At 47.1% G+C, this 21,632-nt stretch overlaps 1 protein-coding gene across 1 annotated transcript in view; it reads right to left on the reverse strand.

Annotated features, from left to right (window-relative positions):
• The window catches only part of LOC144507038 (polypeptide N-acetylgalactosaminyltransferase 16-like), a 139,097-nt gene that overhangs the window by 14,276 nt on the left and 103,189 nt on the right, over positions 1-21,632 (reverse strand). The window contains exons 7-10 of the mRNA XM_078233626.1: positions 16,571-16,658; positions 10,613-10,697; positions 6,128-6,231; positions 3,639-3,765 (exon numbers count right to left, since the gene is read on the reverse strand). Of these exons, the coding sequence (XP_078089752.1) occupies positions 3,639-3,765; positions 6,128-6,231; positions 10,613-10,697; positions 16,571-16,658 (404 nt within the window). The remainder of the gene's footprint in view (positions 1-3,638; positions 3,766-6,127; positions 6,232-10,612; positions 10,698-16,570; positions 16,659-21,632) is intronic.

Consider the following 21,632-nt stretch of genomic DNA (forward strand, 5'->3'; position numbering starts at 1 on the left):
AGACCAAAGGTTTGAGATGTGTCTATTTTAACGCCAGGAGTGTAGTGAATAAAGTGGATAAGCTTAAGAGTGTAGATCGATGCTTGGAAGTGTGATGTGGTGGCCATTACGGAGACTTCGGGACAGGGACAGGACTGGATACTTCAGGGGCCGGGCTTCAGATGTTTCAGAAAGGACAGAGAGGGAGGCAAAAGAGGGGGGGGGGGAGTGGCACTGCTGATCAGGGATAGTGTCACAGCTGTAGAGAAGGTGGAATCCGTGGAGGGATTGTCTACGGAGTCTCTGTGGGTGGAAGTTCAGAGCGGGAAGGGGTCGATAACTTTGCTGGGTGTTTTCTACAGGCCGCCCAATAGTAACAGGGATGTTGAGGAGCAGATAGGGAAACAGATCCTGGAGAGATGTAGTAATGATGTGGAGATGCCGGCTTCCCACTCACCTGAAGAAGGGGCTTGGAGCTCCGAAAGCTTGTGTGGCTTTTGCTACCAAATAACCCTGTTGGACTTTAACCTGGTGTTGTTAAACTTCTTACCGAGATGTAGTAATAACAGGGTTGTCGTGATGGGAGACTTTAATTTCCCAAACATCGATTGGAATATCCCTAGGGTAAGGGGGTTGGATGGGGAGGAGTTTGTTAGGTGTGTTCAGGAGGGTTTCCTGACACAGCATGTGGGTAAGCCTACAAGAGGAGAGGCTGTACTTGATCTGGTACTGGCTAATGAGCCTGGACAGGTGTCGGATCTCTCAGTGGGGGAGCATCTTGGGGATAGTGATCATAACTCTATCTCCTTTACGCTAGCATTGGAAAGAGATAGGATCAGGCAAGCTAAGAAAGTGTTTATCTGGAGTAAGGGGAAATATGAAGCCATCAGGCAGGAGATTAGAGGCGTAAATTGGAAGGAGGCATTCTCGAGGAAAAGTACCAAAGTAAGGTGGCAGATTTTCAAGGAATGTTTGTCTGGAGTCCTGCATGACAACGTTCCGATGAGACAGGGAGGTTTTGGTAGGTTACGGGAAGCGTGGTGCACGAAAGCTGCGCTGAACCTAGTCAAAAAGAAAAGGAAAGCGTACAAAAGGTTCAGAGAGCTAGGCGATGATAGGGATCTAGATGAGTATACGGCTTGTAGGAAGGGACTTAAGAAAGAAATTAGGAGCGCCAGAAGGGGTCACGAGAAGGCCTTGGCAGGTAAGATTAAGGAGAACCCTAAGGCGTTCTATAAATATGTGAAGAGTAAAAGGATGAGATGTGAAGGAATAGGACCTATAAAATGTGAAGGTGAGAAAGTCTGTACAGAACCGGAAGAAATAGCAGAGGTGCTTAATGAATATTTTACCTCGGTATTCACGGTGGAAAAAGACCTGGGTGGTTGTACTACAGGATTGAGGTGGACTGAAAATATTGAGTATGTGGACATTAAGAAAAAGGATGTGTTGGAAATTTTGAATAGCATCAAGATAGATAAGTCGCTGGGACCGGATGGGATGTACCCCAGGTTACTGTGGGAGGCGAGGGAAGAGATTGCAGAGCCTCTGGTGATGATCTTTGCGTCGTCGATGGAGACGGGAGAGGTTCCGGAGGATTGGAGGATTGCGGATGTGGTTCCTATATTCAAGAAAGGGAATAGGGATAGCCCAGGAAATTACCGACTGGTGAGTCTAACCTCAGTGGTTGGTAAGTTGATGGAGAAGATCCTGAGGGACAGGATTTATGAACCTTTAGAGAAGTTAAATATGCTCAAAAGTAGTCACCACGGCTTTGTCAAAGGCAAATCGTGCCTTACAAGCCTGGTGGAGTTCTTTGAAAATGTGACTAAACACATTGATGAAGGAAAAGCGGTAGATGTGGTTTACATGGACTTCAGCAAGGCGTTCGATAAGGTCCCCCATGCAAGACTTCTCGAGAGGGCATGGGATCCAAGGGGCTGTTGCCTTGTGGATCCAGAACTGGCTTGCCTGCAGAAGGCAGAGAGTGGTTGTAGATGGGTCTTTTTCTGAATGGAGGTCGGTCCCAAGTGGAGTGCCCCAGGGATCTGTTCTGGGACCCTTTCATAAATGACCTGGATGAGGAAGTGGAGGGATGGGTTGGTAAGTTTGCCGACGACACGAAGGTTGGTGGTGTTGTGGATAGTTTGGAGGGATGTCAGAAGCTGCAGCGTGACATAGATAGGATGCAAGAGTGGGCAGAGAAGTGGCAGATGGACTTCAACCCGGATAAATGTGTAGTGGTCCATTTTGGCAGGTCAAATGGGATGAAGAAGTATAATATCAAGGGTAAGACTCTTAGCAGTGTAGAGGATCAGAAGGACCTTGGGGTCCAGGTCCATAGGACTCTTAAATCGGCCTTGCAGGTAGAGGAGGTGGTTAAGAAGGTGTATGGTGTGCTGGCCTTCATCAATCGAGGGATTGAGTTTAGGAGTCGGGAGATAATGATGCAGCTTTATAAGACCCTCGTCAGACCCCACTTGGGATACTGTGCTCAGTTCTGGTCGCCTCATTACAGGAAGGATGTGGAAATTATTGAAAGGGTGCAGAGAAGATTTACAAGGATGTTGCCTGGATTGGTTGGCATGCCTTATGAGGATAGGTTGAGGGAGCTCGGTCTTTTCTCCTTGGAGAGACGAAGGATGAGAGGTGACCTGATAGAGGTGTACAAGATGTTGAGAAGTAGATCGGGTGGATTCTCAGAGGCTTTTTCCCAGGGCTGAAATGGCTGCTACGAGAGGACACAGGTTTAAGGTGCTGGAGAGTAGGTACAGAGGAGATGTCAGGGGCCAAGTTTTTCACTCAGAGGGTGGTGGGTGAGTGGAATTGGCTGCCGTCAGTGGTGGTGGAGGCAAACTCGATAGGGTCTTTTAAGAGACTTCTGGATGAGTACATGGGACTTATTAGGATTGAGGGTTATAGGTAAGCCTATATATAGCCTAGGTAGGGAGGGACATGACCGGCGCAACTTGTGGGCCGAAGGGCCTGTTTGTGCTGTAGTTTTTCTATGTTCTATAAAGGGCAGTGGAAATTTGGAACTCTCTTCCTCAAAAGGCGTGGAAAATGTTGGAGCTTTCAAGAATGAGATTGATAGACTTTTGTTGGAGAAATGTGACACAAAGTAAAGGTGGATAAATAGAGTTGAAATACAGGTCAGGCATGATCTAACAGAATAGAAGAGAAGGCTCAAGGCCAGGGCCGAATGGCCTAATGCTGTTCTTATCTTTGAACCAGCTTCAGGAAAGCTCCTTCTATTCTGATCTAACATTGTGTCTTTGTTCCATCTTCAAAATAACAAGCCCTCTTCTATACTTCTGGTTTGAATCCAACTCCCACACATATATTGACTTTTGTGGGAGAGATTGCTGATTATTGGGTTATTTCAATCCCCCTGCCCCCAGGAGGAAGGAGTTAACATGCCGGTTGGGGAGGGGGTGCAATTAGGAGTTAATGACATGTTTCTGTTCCCCTGCCAGCTGAAGTGGCCTGAAATCAAGCATGAGAAGAACACTCCATCTACTCACCTTAACATCCTTTCCTGTCAGAAATCTATCAAAATGCATCATCCTACACTCACTGTATTGTTTATTGAAATATATCTCATCCCACTGCTATTCTAACCCATGAGCCATTGAGGCAGACAATCAGCGTGTGCTTACCTTATATAAGTGAGCGCATTGCCCTCAGGAAAGCTGTACGGGTGCCGCTTACGAAAGACATGCCCCACCCGGCTGCAGGGGACAATCTCCAAACTTCCTCCACACATCCAGACACGGAAAGACAGCTCTAGAACAAGCACAGAAGTTGCTAGATAAAAGGAGACTAAAGTTCCTCGGGTTCACCTTCTACTATCCTGATACCATATTATACAATGGTCATAAGGTTGCCGCAGCATCATAGAGTCATCTATGGTGCAGAAAGAGGCCAGTCTGCCACCCATTGAGTTCATGCTGGCTCTCTGGTGAGAAATCCAGTCAGTCCCATTCCTCTGCTCAATCTCCCATTGTGGTGCAAGTTCATTTCCTTCAAATGCCCAGACAACTTCCTTTTGAAATCATTCTTCATCTGTGCTTCCACTATTCTCATGTGCAACAAGTTCCAGAAATGTTGACTAATCATTGTATTCAATCTCTATTCACAAGTCTCCAACAGACCAAGACATGAGGTGAGGAAACCCCAGAGATGGAGAGCTTTGGGGAACCACAAGTCACCTGTTCTTTGGGATGACCACTCCCTCATTGAAGTATCACCACTACACCCATTCCTTCCATCCATCCCCTTCAAGCACAGACATGTCCTCTGCTGGCTCTGGCTTGTCATGGTCGACATTATCTTGTCCCAAAAATGTCACAGAACAGACTGCACCAACAGGCTGTGATATGAGGGCTGGCTGCCTCAGAGGCTGTGGAAGATTTCTCCTTTTAGACCTGCACCTACAATTAACTTCAATCCAAGGGGAACCTCTCATTGTCAATAAAAGCAACTTGCATTTATATAGTGCCTTTGACATAGTGAAACAACGCAAAGTACTTCACAGGAATGATTATCGAATATAATTTGATTCTGGACCCACATAATGAGTGAAATCTTACCAAAAAAATGGCAGTGTTGGTTCTGGCAAGAAAAATGCCCCTGTCCTCTGGCACAGGTTGGCACTGTCGGGTTGGCACTATCAGGTTGGCATATGCATGGTGCTGACCTGGCAGTGCCAACCTGTGCCAAGGGTCAGTCATGATGTGGAGATGCCGGCGTTGGACTGGGGTAAACACAGTAAGAAGTTTAACAACACCAGGTTAAAGTCCAACAGGTTTATTTGGTAGCAAAAGCCACACAAGCTTTCGGAGCTCCAAGCCCCTTCTTCCCAGGGTCAGGGGGCATTGCCAGGCCATGTCTGGGTGAACCTGTTGTAAACAACGCCATAGGCTTAATATATGGCAAGGGGGGTCTTTAATAATATGGTAATATATTGTAATGTATTTAAATCAGATTCAAGCCAGCAAGAGGCAGAAAGGGGCAGTCACGATTTTGCAGGAGAGATTCGCGACTTCCGGGTTTTGCTGAATCTTGAGCCCCGCCGTCATTCCTGCAGATGGCGCACACGGGCTCAAGGTCAGCCCAGCGAGTCTTAAAAGAGGGGAGAGATGTTTAGGGGAAAATTCCAGATCTTAAGTACTTGCCGCCAACGAGGAAACATTGACAAGAGGCTAGAACTAGAGAATTGCAGGTACTTCGGAGGGAAGTTGAGGGGCTGGAGTAGGTTACAGAAATAGGGAGGGTCAAGGTGATGGAGGAATTTGAAAACAAGAATGAAAAATTTAAGATTGAGGCACTGCTGAGCCAGGAGCCGATGTAGATCAATAGCACACAGGGGGTGGCTGAATGAAACTTAGTGTGACTTAGCGCATGGGCTGCAGAGCTTTGCATGAGCTCAAGTTTACATCTAGTCACAGTATTTTGATTCAGTTTTGAGATTAACATAATTCCCTACATTCTTCTATTCCTCATTTCTCTTCTGATAACTGGAGAAGTGTTTGTTAATGTTGAGGAATTAAGACACATTACCCCAGCTTTTGGTCCATGTTGGGTACTTCTGGATCAGTGGTGGCATAGCTGGGTGTAGAATAAAACTCTCTCCCCTACCCTCACACCATCATAATCCTTTGGCTACCAAACTATGAACAGTTTTACGATTTAACAGCTGTCGCAAACCCTTGTTGATCCTCCAATGAAAATCCTGACTAGAATCTTTACACACCTCTTCCAGCTTGAAGTGTCAGCAATGGTTAAGTGGTAATGCTATCGCTTCTGGGTCAAGAGATTGGGGGTTCAAGTCTCATTCATGGCACTGGAGCTCAATAATCTAGGTTGACACTGCAGTGCAGTATTGAAGGAGAAAGGTACTATCGTGCAGATGAAATGTTGAACAAAGGCTCCACCTGCTCTCTCAGCTGAACATAAAAGATCCCATGGCCATGATTTGAAGAAGACCAGAGGAGTTCACCAGTTGTCAAACTGTAATGGGAAATGGCAGCAACAGCTCTCGATTTTGGAATACCATTCTACTATTGAGCATGAACCAATGTTCAGAATGACCTTACAATCAGCGATCACCTGATAACAGACTACAAGAATAAATACAAAATCTCACCAAAATTTTCACCACCCCAGATGTCCATCTGCGTGTCATATTTTCCAAGGTAGTTGAACCAGGATTTACTAATGACAAAGATCCCTCCGGCAATAACTGGGGTCCTGCAGAAAAAAAGCAGAGGTGTCAGTCGAGGGGTTTTTTAATTCTTTCATGGAATGTGGGTAATTGTTGCCCGTCCCTAATTACCTTCTAGAAGCTGCATTATTGAAGCGCTGCTGTCCATTTGCTGCAGCACACCAGTGTTAGGGAGGGAGTTCCAGGATCTTGATCCCATGACAGTGAAGGAACATTGACATATTTCCAAGTCAGAATGGTGTGTGGCTTGGAGGGGAAATTGCAAGTGGTGGTGTTCCTACGTATCTGCTGTCCTGGTTCTTTGAGGTGCTGTCAAAGGAGCCTTAGTGAGTTGTAGCAGTGCATCTTGTAGGTGGTACACCCTACTGCCACTGTGTGGCGGTGGTGGAGGGAGTGAATGTATAACATGGTACTTGGGGTGCCGATTAAGTAGGCTGCTTTGGATGGTGTTCAGCTTCTTAAGTGTTGTTGGAGCTGCACTCATTCAGGCAAGTAGAGAGCATTCTATCACACTCCTGACTTTAGCCTCGTGGGCAGTCAGGGGGTGAGATACTCGTTGCAAAATTTCCAAACTCTGAACCTGCTCTTATAGCCACAGTATTTATATGGATATCTAGTTCAATGGTCAATGGCAACCACCAGGAGGTTGATAGTGGGGGGGTTCAGCGATGGTAATACCATTGAATGTCAAGGAGCGATGGTTAGATCCTCTCTTGTTGGAGATGGCCATTGCCTAGCACTTGTGTGTTGCGAAAGTTACTTGCCACTTAGCAGATCGAGCCTGAATGTTGTCCAGGTCTTCCTGAATATAGATGTGGACTGTTTCAGTATCTGAGGAGTTGAAAATGGTGCTGAATATTGTGTATTCATCAGGGAATATCCCCACTTCTGACCTTATGATGAAGGGCAGGTCATTGATGAAACAGCTGAAGACGGTGGGGCCTAGGAACCATGAGAGAGGCCCTGGGGCTGATCTGATTGACCTCCAACCACCACAACCATTTCCCTTTTGCTATTGATTCTCATTGACTTCAATGTGAATAGGGCTGCTTGAACCCACACTCAGTCAAATGCTGTTTTGATGTCAAGGGCAGTCATTCTCACCCCGCTTTTGAGTTCAGCTCTTTGTCTGTGTTTGGACCAAGGCTATAATACATTCTGGAGGTTTTGATGAGTAAGTGCTGCTTTAAGCAGTGTCACTTTGATGTCAACTTCCATCATTTTGCTGATGATTGAGAGTAGATTGATGTGGTGGGAATTGGCTAATTGGATTTGCCCTGTTTTTTGTGAAAAGGACATACCTGGGCAATTCTCCACATTATCAGTTAGATGCTGGGGTTATAACTATATTCAAACAGCTTGGCTAGGGGCGCAGCATGTTCCGGAGCACAAGTCTTCAATGAGCGGCATGATGGTACAGTGGTTAGCACTCTTGCCTCACAGCACGAGGGAGCCAGGTTTGATCCCCGAGTCGGGTCACTGTCTGTGTGGAGTTTGCACGTTCTCGCCGTGTCTGCGTGGGTTTCCTCTGGGTGCTCTGGTTTCCTCCCACAGTCCAAAGATGTGTGGATAAGGTGGACTGGCCATGCTCAATAGCCCGTTAGTGTCGGGGAATTAGAAGGGTTAATACGGGGATAGGGCCTGGGTGGGATTGTTGTCGGTGCAGGCTCAATGGGCTGAATGGCCTCCTTCCGCACTAGAGATTCTATGTTCTATGCTGTCAAACCCTTTGGGGTATCCTTTGTTCAAGTCCCAATCCAGAGCTTGGGCACCAAATCCAGACTGACAATCCCAATTTTTCTAATGAGATTTTAAACCAAGGTCTCTCGGGTGGAGGTAAAAGATCCCACAGCCCTTCCATTCTCCACACACACAAGGTTTCATGGGAGGTCACAAATTTTACACAAACATGCTAAAATATAGTCAAGTATTTGAAGTTGAATTTTTCTAGTTTTACAGTTTTGCAATCCAACTGGATAAGTCAATTAGTCCAGCTCTACCTGCTAGAGTTTAGTACTCAGGCAGCTCAGATATTTATCAAGGGTCTACATTTGACAGACCTACAAAAGATCTCGTAAATGCTGTTTAACCTGGTGAGTCACAGAATCATCGAAATTGACAAAGGAGGCCATTCGGCCAATTGTGTCCATGCTGATCGACAAAGAGCTACCCAACCCGATCCCATCAGAATTTTTTACTTATTTCATAATATAAAGCACTGAGCTGCACAAAATCAGCTCTCGAGCGACAACGAGGATGGAGTCAATCTCAGGTCAGGTTTGGTTGACATTTAGTGTGTTAAACTGATTTGTAAGCAAGGTACTGCAATAATCATGGGTGTTTTTAATCTACATACAGAGCGGATGAATTAGATTGGCAAAGGATGCCTGCAACATGAGTTCAAAGGATGTTTTCAGGACAATTGCTTGGAGCAGTACGTTCTAGAGCCAACCAGGGAACACACTGGGCGCGATCTTACCGCCCATCCACACCACGCTCCCGCTGCAGTGAAGACGGAGAATTTGGCGACAAGCTAAATCTCTGTTCACTGCAGCGGGATGGGAAAATCCCACTGGCGTGAATGGTCAGAAACGTCCGGCCACTATTCCAGACTTGGTAATGTGAAATGCAGCAGCATTAATTAAATTAAAGACTTCAAAGCAAAGGAGCATCGAGGCAGCATTGATCATAACATGATAAAATTTCACATTCAGTTTGGATCTAAGACTTGTGTTTTGAACTTACATAAAGGCCATTGCCAGGATACAAAGGCAGAGTAGGCCAAAGTGAACTGGAAAATTATGTTAAAGGATAGGACAGAGGGGATGCATATATTTCATAACATTAGCAAAGATACATTCCAGTGAGAAAGAGGAGAATTATTCACCATCTGTGGGTAACTAAAGAAAATACTTGAACAAGAGGTAAAATGGAGGGAGGAACTTAAAATAGTCACAATCACCAGGGAGAAGGTACTGGGAAAACTGTTAGAGCGAAAGGGTGCCAAGTCCCAGGACCTGACGGCCTGTATTATAGGGTTTTTAAAAGAAATGATTGCAAGAATAATAGATGCATTGATTGTGATCTTCCAAAATTCCCTAAATCCTGGAAAGATCCTGAATTGAAAAATCCCTTTCTCCAGCAGAGAGGAAGATGTTTCCCAGGGTGCCCATGACAAGAGCTGCCTGTGGAGTCTTTTAACATGAAGATGGTGTTATGCTGCAGCTAAATGCAATTTTTGCAGACCAGGAAATTCTCCTGCTTGTACCCACTTGTACCCACTGCCCAAGTTGCCAGATCGGAAGGATTTACAGATTGACAACCAACCTACCTGGCCACATCAGGTACACCGCCATCCATGAACATCAGGTTCTCGGGTGGAACTCCTATCCAGACATTCTGGCTCAGGGGTAGGGAAGTTATCCACTGCACCACAAGACCTCCCAACAGACTGGGAGACAGCTAATATAATACCTCTTTTCAAAGAGGGAGACAGAAAGCAGAAAACTATTGGCCATTTAGCCTGTCACAGGGAAATGCTAGAGTCTACTATTAGGGAGGCAATAGCAGAACATTTAGAAAATCATAATGTGATCAGGCAGAGTCAACAAATAAAAGTTCATGGTGTAGGTGATAAGATATTAGCTTGGATAGAAGATCGGTTAACTAACAGGAAGCAGAGTGTAGACATAAATGGGTCTTTTTCAGGTTGGCGGGATGTGACTAGTGGAGTACCACCAGGGTCAGTGCTGACCTCAACTATTTGCAATCTATTTCAATGACTTGGATACATTGACTGAACGTGTGGTTGTTAAATTTGCAGATGACACAAAGATGGGTAGGAAAGTAAGTTGTCAAGTAGATGGTATAGATGGGATTTTCTACCCCACCCTCCAACTCTTGTGCCATGTACTCTGACGGTGGAGATGGCCCACCATTGGGCAGCAGTGAGATCTTCCAGTCCCACTGCTGTCAACGGGGCTTCCTGTTGTTCGCACCCTCCACCGCTGGGGAATCCACAGTGGGGTGTCGCTGTTGGTGGGACCAGAAGATCCCACCAGTGGAAACGGCTGGAAAATTCCACCCAAAGAGTCTACAGATATAGGTAGGTTAAATGAGTGGGCAAAAATTTGACAGATGGGAGTATAATATGAGTAAAAGAGAACTTGGCCACCTTCGCAGGAAGAACAGAAAAGTGGCATCTTATTTAGATGGGGAGTGACCTCAGAATTCTATGTTACTGAGGGATCTGGGTGTCCTGGTACATAAATCACAAAATGTTAGCATGCAGGTACAGCAAGTGATTAGGAAGGCAAATGAATGTTGTTGATTATTGCAAGGGAGTGGGATTATCAGAAGTAAACAACATTGGAACAAGCTTGGTAAACTCTCTGACTCAGTGCTTACCGTATTGATTTAGTTGGGTCCGACCGTACCATCTTCTGTTCAATAGGCATCTGCTCCCATTTGAAATGTAAACTCCAGTCAAATCCTATGGGGTGGGAGGGGAGACAGCAAGAAGAACAAAAGGGAAACTGAACTGAGAGACTGCAAGAAATGTGCTGAAATTATGGGCGGGATTTTACAGCCTCGCTCAGGCGAGACTGGAAATTCCCACCCGAGGTCAACAGAGATTTCCGTTGTCGGATCTTCACCCGCACCGATTCCATGACGGGCGAGGTGGTAGAGTTCCGGCCTATATCATAAGATAGACACAAGTGAGGCAAATCTGTCAGTCCAGCTCTTAGCTCAGCCACCTAAAGGCTTACATGACACTCTTCACGGGGGCGGCACGGTGGCACAGTGGTTAGCACTGCTGCCTCACAGCACCATGGACCCGGGTTCGATTCCTGGCTTGGGTGACTATCTGTGCAGAGTCTGCGCATTCTCCCCGTGTCTACGTGGGTTTCCTCCGGGTGCTCTGATTTCCTCCCACAGTCCAAAAGACGTGCTGGTGCTCTATGTCAAAAGAAATCAAGGGGATGTAATTCACGCCGTCATACAGGAAGGCAGGGCCTAAACACACTGGCAAAACCCCACTGCTCAGAGATCAGGGCACCATTTGTAAAGGGCACCCCAATCAGAGCAGCAATAAACCTCTCCCCACCCCACCGCAGTGGCCTCAGGGGCTCCCTTTCCCACCCCTGATCAGAGCCAGAATTCACTCCGATCCCCGCCCACCCATCTCAAGATCATCGTCCCATCTCCTCCGTCCAATGATCATCAGCCCCTTCTCCTCCGCCCCCCCTCCCGCCCCTGCGAACATCGGGCCCCTCTGTTTCACCCCCGAAGTCACCGGCCCCTTTTCCCTCCTGCCCCCGTGATCATTAGCCTCTACCGCTACCAAACAACCATCACCGGCATCTCCTGCTCATCTGACCGCTCCCAGTCCACAGCCAAGTCTGCATGAATCCCTCCCTGTGAGGCTCCCACAAGGACCCACCTCTTGGCACTGCCAAGTTGGCCTGTGCATGGTGCCAACCTTGCAGTGCCAACCCTGTGCAAGGGGAAGTGCTGGGGCATTGCCAGGGCATTGCCTAGCAAAGTCCCTTGACCTCAGGGGCTACACTTACCTTTACGACCCCGGGGCAAATCACCCCCCAACAGATTTTCATCTCTGTGAACCTATTGTAAACTACACTAATGGTGAGTGGTCAAGATACGGGGAGGGGTGTATGTGAACCAGGTGTGCACCCGTTATGGACATAACCCTGATGATGTCGCTGTCGAGAACTATGACCTCTGGATCTTTAGTCCTGCCAGAATTCACACGGACGGCTAGCTCAAGATTGCCCCCTTAATATTTATCACCATTACTTTCCTTGGACAGACTTGTTTTGAAAGACTCTGGCAGGGACTTTCCACCCCCGTTTCCGGCGGGCAGGAAAGACAGTAGGGTGGAGAATCCAAAGAGAGTCCCCATACCGTTGTCCCATTGGCATTGTGTGCCCCCCATCCCCCCTCCCCTGATCCCCGTCAATGACATAATGAAGTTCCAGTCATGAAAGGTTGGGAACTCCATTACCATACTGTTAAATATCATTAGTGGGCTTCCCCGCAGTATTATCCCCCGTGTATGGAATTCCTCCTGTGCATTACCATTTATTGGTTCCACCGGCCCCAGCTGTCCTCTGACCCCTCTATATCCCATGTAGGCACTGACTTTTACTGGGATTCAGTTCCCGTGCACCCTCCCCAACCCATCACCCTAGTCTGACCCATGTGTGCATCCTCATTGTCCATCTTTGCAGTGAGTCCTGGCAGCCAATTCCAGTCAGGTGATAGCAAAACCAAGCCTTGAACTGTCCTCACTAAACATCCAATTCCCAACTGGGATGATTGGACACCAATAGCAGCAGCAGCTCAGGCCGTTGTTCTTGATCTCCCTTGCCCTGGAGCAATAAAAACAATTGAAGCTCCTACTGTCTAGTCGAGAAGGGAATAAGTACAGCTACAGCTTAGGGTGTTCATACTTTTTCTCTTTGGTCGTTTAAGTACACATTTATATAGTGCCTTTCATGATCTCAGAATGGCTCAAAGTGCCTTACAGAAAGTGGGATATTTCTAATGTATAGTCTGATGGTGTCATAGAGGTTAACAGTCTTCGGCCCAACTTGTCCCTGCCGCCCAGTTTTGCCACTAAGCTAGTTCCAATTGCCCACATTTGGCTCAAATCCTGCTATACCCATCTTACCCATGTAACTGTGTAAATGCTTTTTAAAAGACAAAATTGTACCCGCCTTTACTACTACCTCTGGCAGCTCGTTCCAGACACTCACCACCCTCTGTGTGAACAAATTGCCCCTCTGAACCCTTTTGTATCTCTCCCCTCTCACCTTAAACCTATGCCCTCTAGTTTTAGATTCCCCTGCCTTTGGGAAAAGATGTTGACTATCTAGCTGATCTATGTCCCTCATTATTTTATAGACCTCTATAAGATCACCCCTAAGCCTCCTACGCTGAAGGGAAAAAAGTCCCAGTCTATCCAGCCTCTCCTTATAACTCAAACCATCAAGTCCCGGTAGCATCCTAGTAAATCTTTTCTGCACTCTTTAGAGTTTAATAATATCCTTAATAGTAAGTGTGGTGTTACTAATATCTTGTACAATTTCAACAAGATGTCCCAACTCCTGTATTCGATGTTCTGACCAATGAAACCAAGCATGCCGAATGCCTTCTTCATCAACCTGTCCATCTGTGACTCCACTTTCAAGGAGCTATGAACCTGTACTCCTAGGTCTCTTTGTTCTATAACAAAGGCCCTGAGTAGGTCCTGCCCTGATTCGATCTACCAAAATGCATCACCTCACATTTATCTAAATTAAACTCCATCTGCCATTCATCGCCCCGCTGGCCCAATTGATCAAGGTCCCGTTACAATATTAGATAACCTTTTTCACTGTCCACTGTTCACTTTTCACCTTAGGAATGCAATAGCCAAAATGATCCATAAATTGTCTTTTGTGATATTGGTTAATTGATAAATATTAGGCAGGACACCACTCCCCCACTCCCATTTTTCCCGCTTTTTCGAACAGTACCACGGGATTTTCATGTCCACTTGAGAGTCATAGAGTCATAGAGGTTTACAGCATGGAAAGAGGTCCTTCGGCCCAACTTGTCCATGCCGCCCTTATTTTTTTTTAAAAACCCCTAAGCTAATCCCAATTGCTCACATTTGGCCCATATCCCTCTATACCCATCGTACCCATGTAACTATCCAAATGCTTTTTAAAAGATAAAATTGTACCCGCCTCTACTACTACCTCTGGCATGCTTGTTCCAGACACTCACCACCCTCTGTGTGAAAAAATTGCCCCTCTGGACACTTTTGTATCTCTCCCCTCTCACCTTAGACATACGCCCTCTAGTTTTAGACTCCCCTACCTTTGGGAAAAAATATTGACTATCTACCTTGTCTATACCCCTCATTATTTTATAGACCTCTATAAGGTCACCCCTCAACCTCCTACGCTCCAGAGAAAAAAGTCCCAGTCTATTCAGCCTCTCCTTATAATTCAATCCATCAAGTCCCGGTAGCATCCTAGTAAATCTTTTCTGCACTCTTTCTAGTTTAATAATATCCTTTCTATAATAGGGTGACCAGAATTGCACACAGTATTCCAAGTGTGGCCTTAGCAATGTCTTGTACAACTTCAACAAGACGCCCCAACGCCTGTATTCAATGTTCTGACCGATGAAACCAAGCATACCGAATGCCTTCTTCACCACTCTGTCCACCTGTGACTCCACTTTCAAGGAGCTATGAACATGTACCCCTAGATCTCTTTGTTCTGTAACTCTCGCCAACGCCCTACCATTAACTGAGTAAGTCCTGCCCTGGTTCAATCTACCAAAATGCATCACCTCGCATTTGTCTAAATTAAACTCCATCTACCATTCGTCAGCCCACTGGCCCAATTGATCAAGATCCCGCTGCAATTGGAGATAACCTTCCTCACTGTCCACCATGCCACCAATCTTGGTGTCATCTACAAACTTACTAACCATGCCTCCTATATTCTCATCCAAATCATTAATATAAATGACAAATAACAGTGGGCCCAGCACTGATCCCTGAGGCACACCACTGGTCACAGGCCTCCAGTTTGAAAAACAACTCTCTGCAACCACCCTCTGGCTTCTGTCAAGAAGCCAATTTTGTATCGATTTAGATATCTCACCCTGGATCCCGTGAGATTTAGCTTTATGCAACAACCTACTATGCGGTACCTTGTCAAAGGCCTTGCTAAAGTCCATGTAGATGAGAGGGTAGACATCTGATCTGAAAGACAACATCTATTACAGAGTCGCATTCCCTGAGTACAGCCCTGGTGTGGCAGCCTGGACTATGTGCACAAAACACTGGGATGCAACTTTGTGAGTACAGCGATCTGACTCAGGGATAGAGTACTATCCCACCGAGCCATGGCTAATAGTCATGGTCATATACAATGCCCATGATCCCATTCATCAGTCGCTATCTCGAGATGCAGGTACTCATGGATTTTATTGTCCTGATGCGCCAGTGAACCCATAGCAATGAACAAAAAAACAGGCCTTTACAAACCTCCAATTCACAAAATTCAAACAGGAGAACAGAGTAAATGAGGAATATAAATCTGGGCTTCCTCGGCTGGATTACCCTGACTCCCATGTAGCCATTCTGAACGCCCCTGGGAATGACTTTTAAAAATAAAAGCAGGCAGCAGCAAAAACATTGCCAGTCTCCATATTCTCTTCCCTTCCTGTTGTAATTTAGTCATTTATGTCACTCAGGTCGCGGTTGCGTCTCCCAGGCCTCAGAAATCGGCTGGGAGGCGAGGCGAGCATTTAGATAATATTTTACATACTATTTAAATGCTATTAGCAGGCCCAGGACTGAATTCTCCAGGTCCGCTAGCATCTCCCACCCCGCCCGAATGTTTCATTCCAGCGGGGATTACAGTAGCTCCTCACTTTCGGGGAATTATCGATCTGACCCTGCTGGAGTGAAGGGGGGGTAATCAGGGCCCCCCAGGGGTTGGACGGCAGGGGGGTGGTGCCCTCCAGGCATGAGGCAGTGCCAAGGGGGCTTGGCCTGTTGGTGGCAATCGGTGGAGTTGGAGATTCCACTGCCATTCTGCCATTGGGACCAATGGGGGCTGGAGGGAGGCCAGCGATCGAGGTGAGCTGTGGGGGGGGGGGGGGGGCGATGGTAAGCCGGGGGGTTGATTTGGTTGGGGGTGTCTGCTAGGGGGGTGGGAGGGGGTCTGCTTGCAGAGGGGGTTGGGGGAGGCTGGAGATCGGGGCGGGACCTGTTCGAGGCAGGCCCGCGAATGAACGGGGGGGCCGCAATCGTGCAGTGGGAGGGTTTGGGGGGGGGAGGCAGCACTGCAGGGGTCCCAGGCTGGCCAGCGATCGAGCTGGCCAGCAAATGAAAGGCTGACAGTTTGGGGCCACTGTGCATGTGCAGAGGGCTACTGGTTTCAGCCTCTCCAGTGTGAATAGGCCCCGCCCCTGAAATCTAATGATATTCACACTGGAGGCCTCTGCATTGCACAGAGTGTGGGAGATTCTAGTGTGAATTCCCACTGAAATAAACCAGCGTGAATTACTCCAGTTTTTCCGCCAATTCGACACTTAGAATTCTTTGGGGAGAATCGCCCCCTGTGTCTGTTCTCAGGACTGACAGGCACAATGATTGAATGCTGCAGAAGAAAAGAACTCAAGTCAAGCAAATGCCCTAAAAATTTACCGGTGCCTTTAACCTACAAGAGAGAGCAAGCCAATCACAATTTCTCACTAAGCTCAGGCCTAGTGCTTTCTCTTTAATTCTTTGAAACATTTTTTAAACAATGTCCAGACAAAGCTCGTTGTACCGACCTCCTCTCAGATCAGCAGATGCAGCCAGATATGCAAAGTTGTCCAGGCTGATGACATCGATGATGGGACTCGCCACACGAGTGTAATCCTGGAGAGTGAGGAAGAGAAGATGGCTGCAGTCAGCATCGAGGAACTACACTCATAAAACAGGGGAAAGGGAAATATCACAGGGTCCCTCCGACACAAGGCAGCATTTGCATTGGTGGAGCACTTCACTGCCTCCTCAGACTCAAAGCATTTTGCAACCCACAGACTGATCTTCAAAGCAACGTTACTTCTCTAAACTGACATCATAACCAGTCAGCGCACAGCCAGATCCCACAGGCAGCAACTGAATGAATGATCAGATATTCTGTACCAGTTGCAGGAAAAAATGTTGATTAAGAAATCAGGAGAACTCCTTGCTCTTCCGCAAGTAATGCCGTCTCCTTATTTCAGGAAGGATGCGGGTGGCATTGGAGGCAGTTCAAAGGAGGTTCACCAGATTGATTCCAGGGATGAAATGGTTGACGTATGAGGAGAGATTAAACAGTTTGGACTTGTACTTGCTGGAGTTTAAAAGGATGAGAGGGGATCTGATCGAGGTATCTAAAATTTTAAATGGGATTGATAAAGTAAATGTAGACCAAAGCCGGAATTTTACCTGCCCGTCCACCACGGGAATCGGAGCGGGCGAGGGGTGGAGCATGGGACAGTTCACTGACCTCGGGCAGGATTTTACGATTTCAGGATGAGCAAGGCCGTAAAATTCCGCCCCAAATGTTTCCTCTTATGGGGCAATCTAGAATAAGACGTCACAGGTATAGGCTGAGAAGCGGTAGATTTAAAACTGAGATGATTTAAAACTGAGAACTACTTCTCACAGAGGGTCATGAATTTGTGGAACTCGCTGCCCCAGAGCACGGTGGAGTCAACCATTGAATGGTGTCAAAAAGTAGACAGATATATTTCTGATAAAAAACGGGCTAAAGGGATATGGGGAATAGGAGGGGAGGTGGGTTTGAGACCAGAGAGAGATCAGCCATGATCTGATTTGAATGGCGGAGCAGGCTTGAAGGACTGACTGAATTTGCCTACTTCTGCTCCTAATTCCGATGTTCCTATGCCATTTTTTACAATCACCTGATGAAGCACATTGCCTCAGGACCACACAGGAACTGTCATAGTTCTGATAGTAAGAAATCTCACAACACCAGGTTAAACTCCAACAGGTTTATTAAAATCCAGCCTCCATTTGGAATTTTCTTTTTAAATGAAAGACACACATTGATTTTTGTTTTGCAGTCTGTATAGTTGTTGTATGTACAACTAGCTTTTGGAACTGGCTGCTCCTTCGTCAGGTGGGTGGGAGTTCTGATCACAAACAGGGCATACAAACACACAAACTCAATTTACATGAATAATGGTTGGAATGTGAGTCTTTACAGCTAATCAAGTCTTAAAGGTACAGACAATGTGAGTGGAGAGAGCATTAAGCACAGGTTAAAGAGATGTGTATTGTTTCCAGCCAGGACAGTTAGTGAGATTTTGCAAGTCCAGGCAAGTTGTGGGGGTTACAGATAGTGTGACATGAACCCAAGATCCCGGTTGAGGCCGTCCTCATGTGTGCAGAACTTGGCTATCAGTCTCTGCTCAGCGACTCTGCGCTGTCATGTGTCGTGAAGGCCGCCTTGGAGAACGCTTACCTGAAGATCGGAGGCCGAATGCCCGTGACCGCTGAAGTGTTCCCCAACAGGAAGACAACAGTCTTGCCTGGTGATTGTCGAGCGGTGTTCATTCATCCGCTGTCGTAGCGTCTGCATGGTTTCCCCAATGTACCATGCCTCGGGACATCCTTTCCTGCAGCGTATCAGGTAGAAACGTTGGCCGAGTTGCAAGAGTATGTACCGTGTACCTGGTGGATGGTGTTCTCACGTGAGATGATGGCATCCGTGTCGATAATCCGGTACGTCTTGCAGAGGTTGCTATGGCAGGGTTGTGTGGTGCCGTGGGCACTGTTCTCCTGAAGGCTGGGTAGTTTGCTGCGGACAATGGTCTGTCATTGCACAACCTCAAACAGGCCATTGTCCACAGCAAACTACCCAGCCTTCAGGAGAACAGTGCCCACGGCACCACACAACCCTGCCACAGCAACCTCTGCAAGACATGCCGGATCATCAACACGGATGCCATCATCTCACGTGAGAACACCATCCACCAGGTACACGGTACATACACTTGCAACTCGGCCAACGTTGTCTACCTGATACGCTGCAGGAAAGGATGTCCGAGGCATGGTACATTGGGGAAACCATGGAGACGCTACGACAACGGATGAATGAACACCGCTCGACAATCACCAGGCAAGACTGTTGTCTTCCTGTTGGGGAACACTTCAGCGGTCACGGGCATTCGGCCTCTGATCTTCAGGTAAGCGTTCTCCAAGGCGGCCTTCACGACACACGACAGCGCAGAGTCACTGAGCAGAGACTGATAGCCAAGTTCTGCACACATGAGGACGGCCTCAACCGGGATCTTGGGTTCATGTCGCACTATCTGCAACCCCCACAACTTGCCTGGACTTGCAAAATCTCACTAACTGTCCTGGCTGGAGACAATACACATCTCTTTAACCTGTGCTTAATGCTCTCTCCACTCACATTGTCTGTACCTTTAAGACTTGATTAGCTGTAAAGACTCACATTCCAATCATTATTCATGTAAATTGAGTTTGTGTCTTTGTATGCCCTGTTTGTGATCAGAACTCCCACCCACCTGACGAAGGAACAGCCAGTTCCGAAAGCTAGTGGCGTTTGCTACAAATAAACCTGTTGGACTTTACCTGGTGTTGTGAGATTTCTTACTGTGTTTACCCCAGTCCAACGCAAGCATCCCCACATCATAGTTCTGAAAGCACATACTCCCCAGTTAGAAGGTCCTGGGTTCATCCCCACTGGTAGTCATGATGTGGAGATGCTGGCGTTGGACTGGGGTGAACACAGTAAGAGTTTTAACAACACCAGGTTAAAGTCCAACAGGTTTATTTGGTAGCAAATACCATAAGCTTTCGGAGTGCTGCTCCTTCGTCAGATGGAGTGGAAATGTGCTCTCAAACAGTGCACAGAGACACAAAATCAAGTTACAGAATGCTGATTAGAATGCGAATCCCTACAGCCAGCCAGGTCTTAAAGATACAGACAATGTGGGTGGAGGGAGCATTAAGCACAGGTTAAAGAGATGTGTATTGTCTCCAGGCAGGACAGCCTGCAAGTCCAGGAGGCAAGCTGTGGGAGTTACTGATAATGTGACATAAATCCAACATCCTGGTTTAGGCCGTCCTCATGTGTGCGGAACATGTGTACTGCAAGCCCACGGATAACCTCACGATGCTCCACTTCTCCAGCTTCCACCCTAAACACGTTAAAGAAGCCATCCCCTACGGACAAGCCCTCCGAATGCACAGGTTCTGCTCGGATGAGGAGGATCGCAACAGACACCTCCAGACACTGAAAGATGCCCTCATAAGAACAGGATATGGCGCTCGACTCATCGAGTAACAGTTCCGACGTGCCACAGCGAAAAACCGCACCGACCTCCTCAGAAGACAAACACGGGACACGGTGGACAAAGTACCCTTCGTCGTCCAGTACTTCCCCGGAGCGGAGAAGCTACGGCATCTCCTCCGGAACCTTCAACATGTCATTGATGAAGACGAACATCTCGCCAAGGCCATCCCCACACCCCCACTTATTGCCTTCAAACAACCGCGCAACCTCAAACAGACCATTGTCCGCAGCAAACTACCCAGCCTTCAGGAGAACAGTGACCACGACACCACACAACCCTGCCACAGCAACCTCTGCAAGACGTGCCGGATCAGCAACACGGATGCCATCATCTCACGTGAGAACACCATCTACCAGGTACACGGTACCTACTCTTGCAACTCGGCCAACGTTGTCTACCTGATACGCTGCAGGAAAGGATGTCCCGAGGCATGGTACATTGGGGAAACCATGCAAACGCTACGACAACGGATGAATGAACACCGCTCGACAATTCACCAGGCAAGACTGTTCTCTTCCTGTGGGGGAACACTTCAGCAGTCACGGGCATTCAGCCTCTGATCTTCAGGTAAGCGTTCTCCAAGGCGGCCTTCATGACACACGACAGCGCAGAGTTGCTGAGCAGAAACTGATAGCCAAGTTCCGCACACATGAGGACGGCCTAAACCGGGATGTTGGATTTATGTCACATTATCAGTAACCCCCACAGCTTGCCTCCTGGACTTGCAGGCTGTCCTGTCTGGAGACAATACACATCTCTTTAACCTGTGCTTAATGCTCCCTCCACCCACATTGTCTGTATCTTTAAGACCTGGCTGGCTGTAGGGATTCGCATTCTAATCAGTATTCTGTAACTTGATTTTGTGTCTCTGTGCACTGTTTGAGATCACATTTCCACTCCTTCTGACGAAGGAGCAGCGCTCCGAAAGCTTATGGTATTTGCTACCAAATAGACCTGTTGGACTTTAACCTGGTGTTGTTAAAACTCTTACTGTGTTCATCCTCACTTCCAGAGACTTGAACACATGATCAAAGTTAACACCCCTAATGCAGTTCTGAGGGGGTGCTGCACTGTCAGAGGTGCCATCTTTCAGATGGAACATTAAAGCAAGACCTCATTTGCCTGCTCAGGGTAGATTAAAAGATTCCATGGCACTATTTCAAAGAAAAGCAGGGAAATTCTCCCTGGTATCCTGGCCAATTGTTATCCCTCAATCAACATCACAAAAACAAATTATCTGGTCACTATGATGCTGGTTATGGGAGTTTGCTGTGCGTAAGTTAGCCTGCCATCGTTCCTACAAGATATCAATGACTACAATTCTAAAGTGAATCATTGGCTGTAAAGCACTTTGGGATGTCCTGAAGTTGTGAAAGGTGCTATATAAATGCAGGCCTTTTTCTCTCGCTATTTCAGAGTCACTTGCAAAGGGTAAAGGGAGGGAAGAGAATGCTGGGAGTAGGAAAAGCAGAGAGAAAGTTCCACAATCACAAAATATTTCTGCTCTGGGATGACT

The sequence above is a fragment of the Mustelus asterias genome, chromosome 18 (genome assembly GCF_964213995.1).
Source record: "Mustelus asterias chromosome 18, sMusAst1.hap1.1, whole genome shotgun sequence".
Classification (NCBI taxonomy): Eukaryota; Metazoa; Chordata; class Chondrichthyes; order Carcharhiniformes; family Triakidae; genus Mustelus; species Mustelus asterias.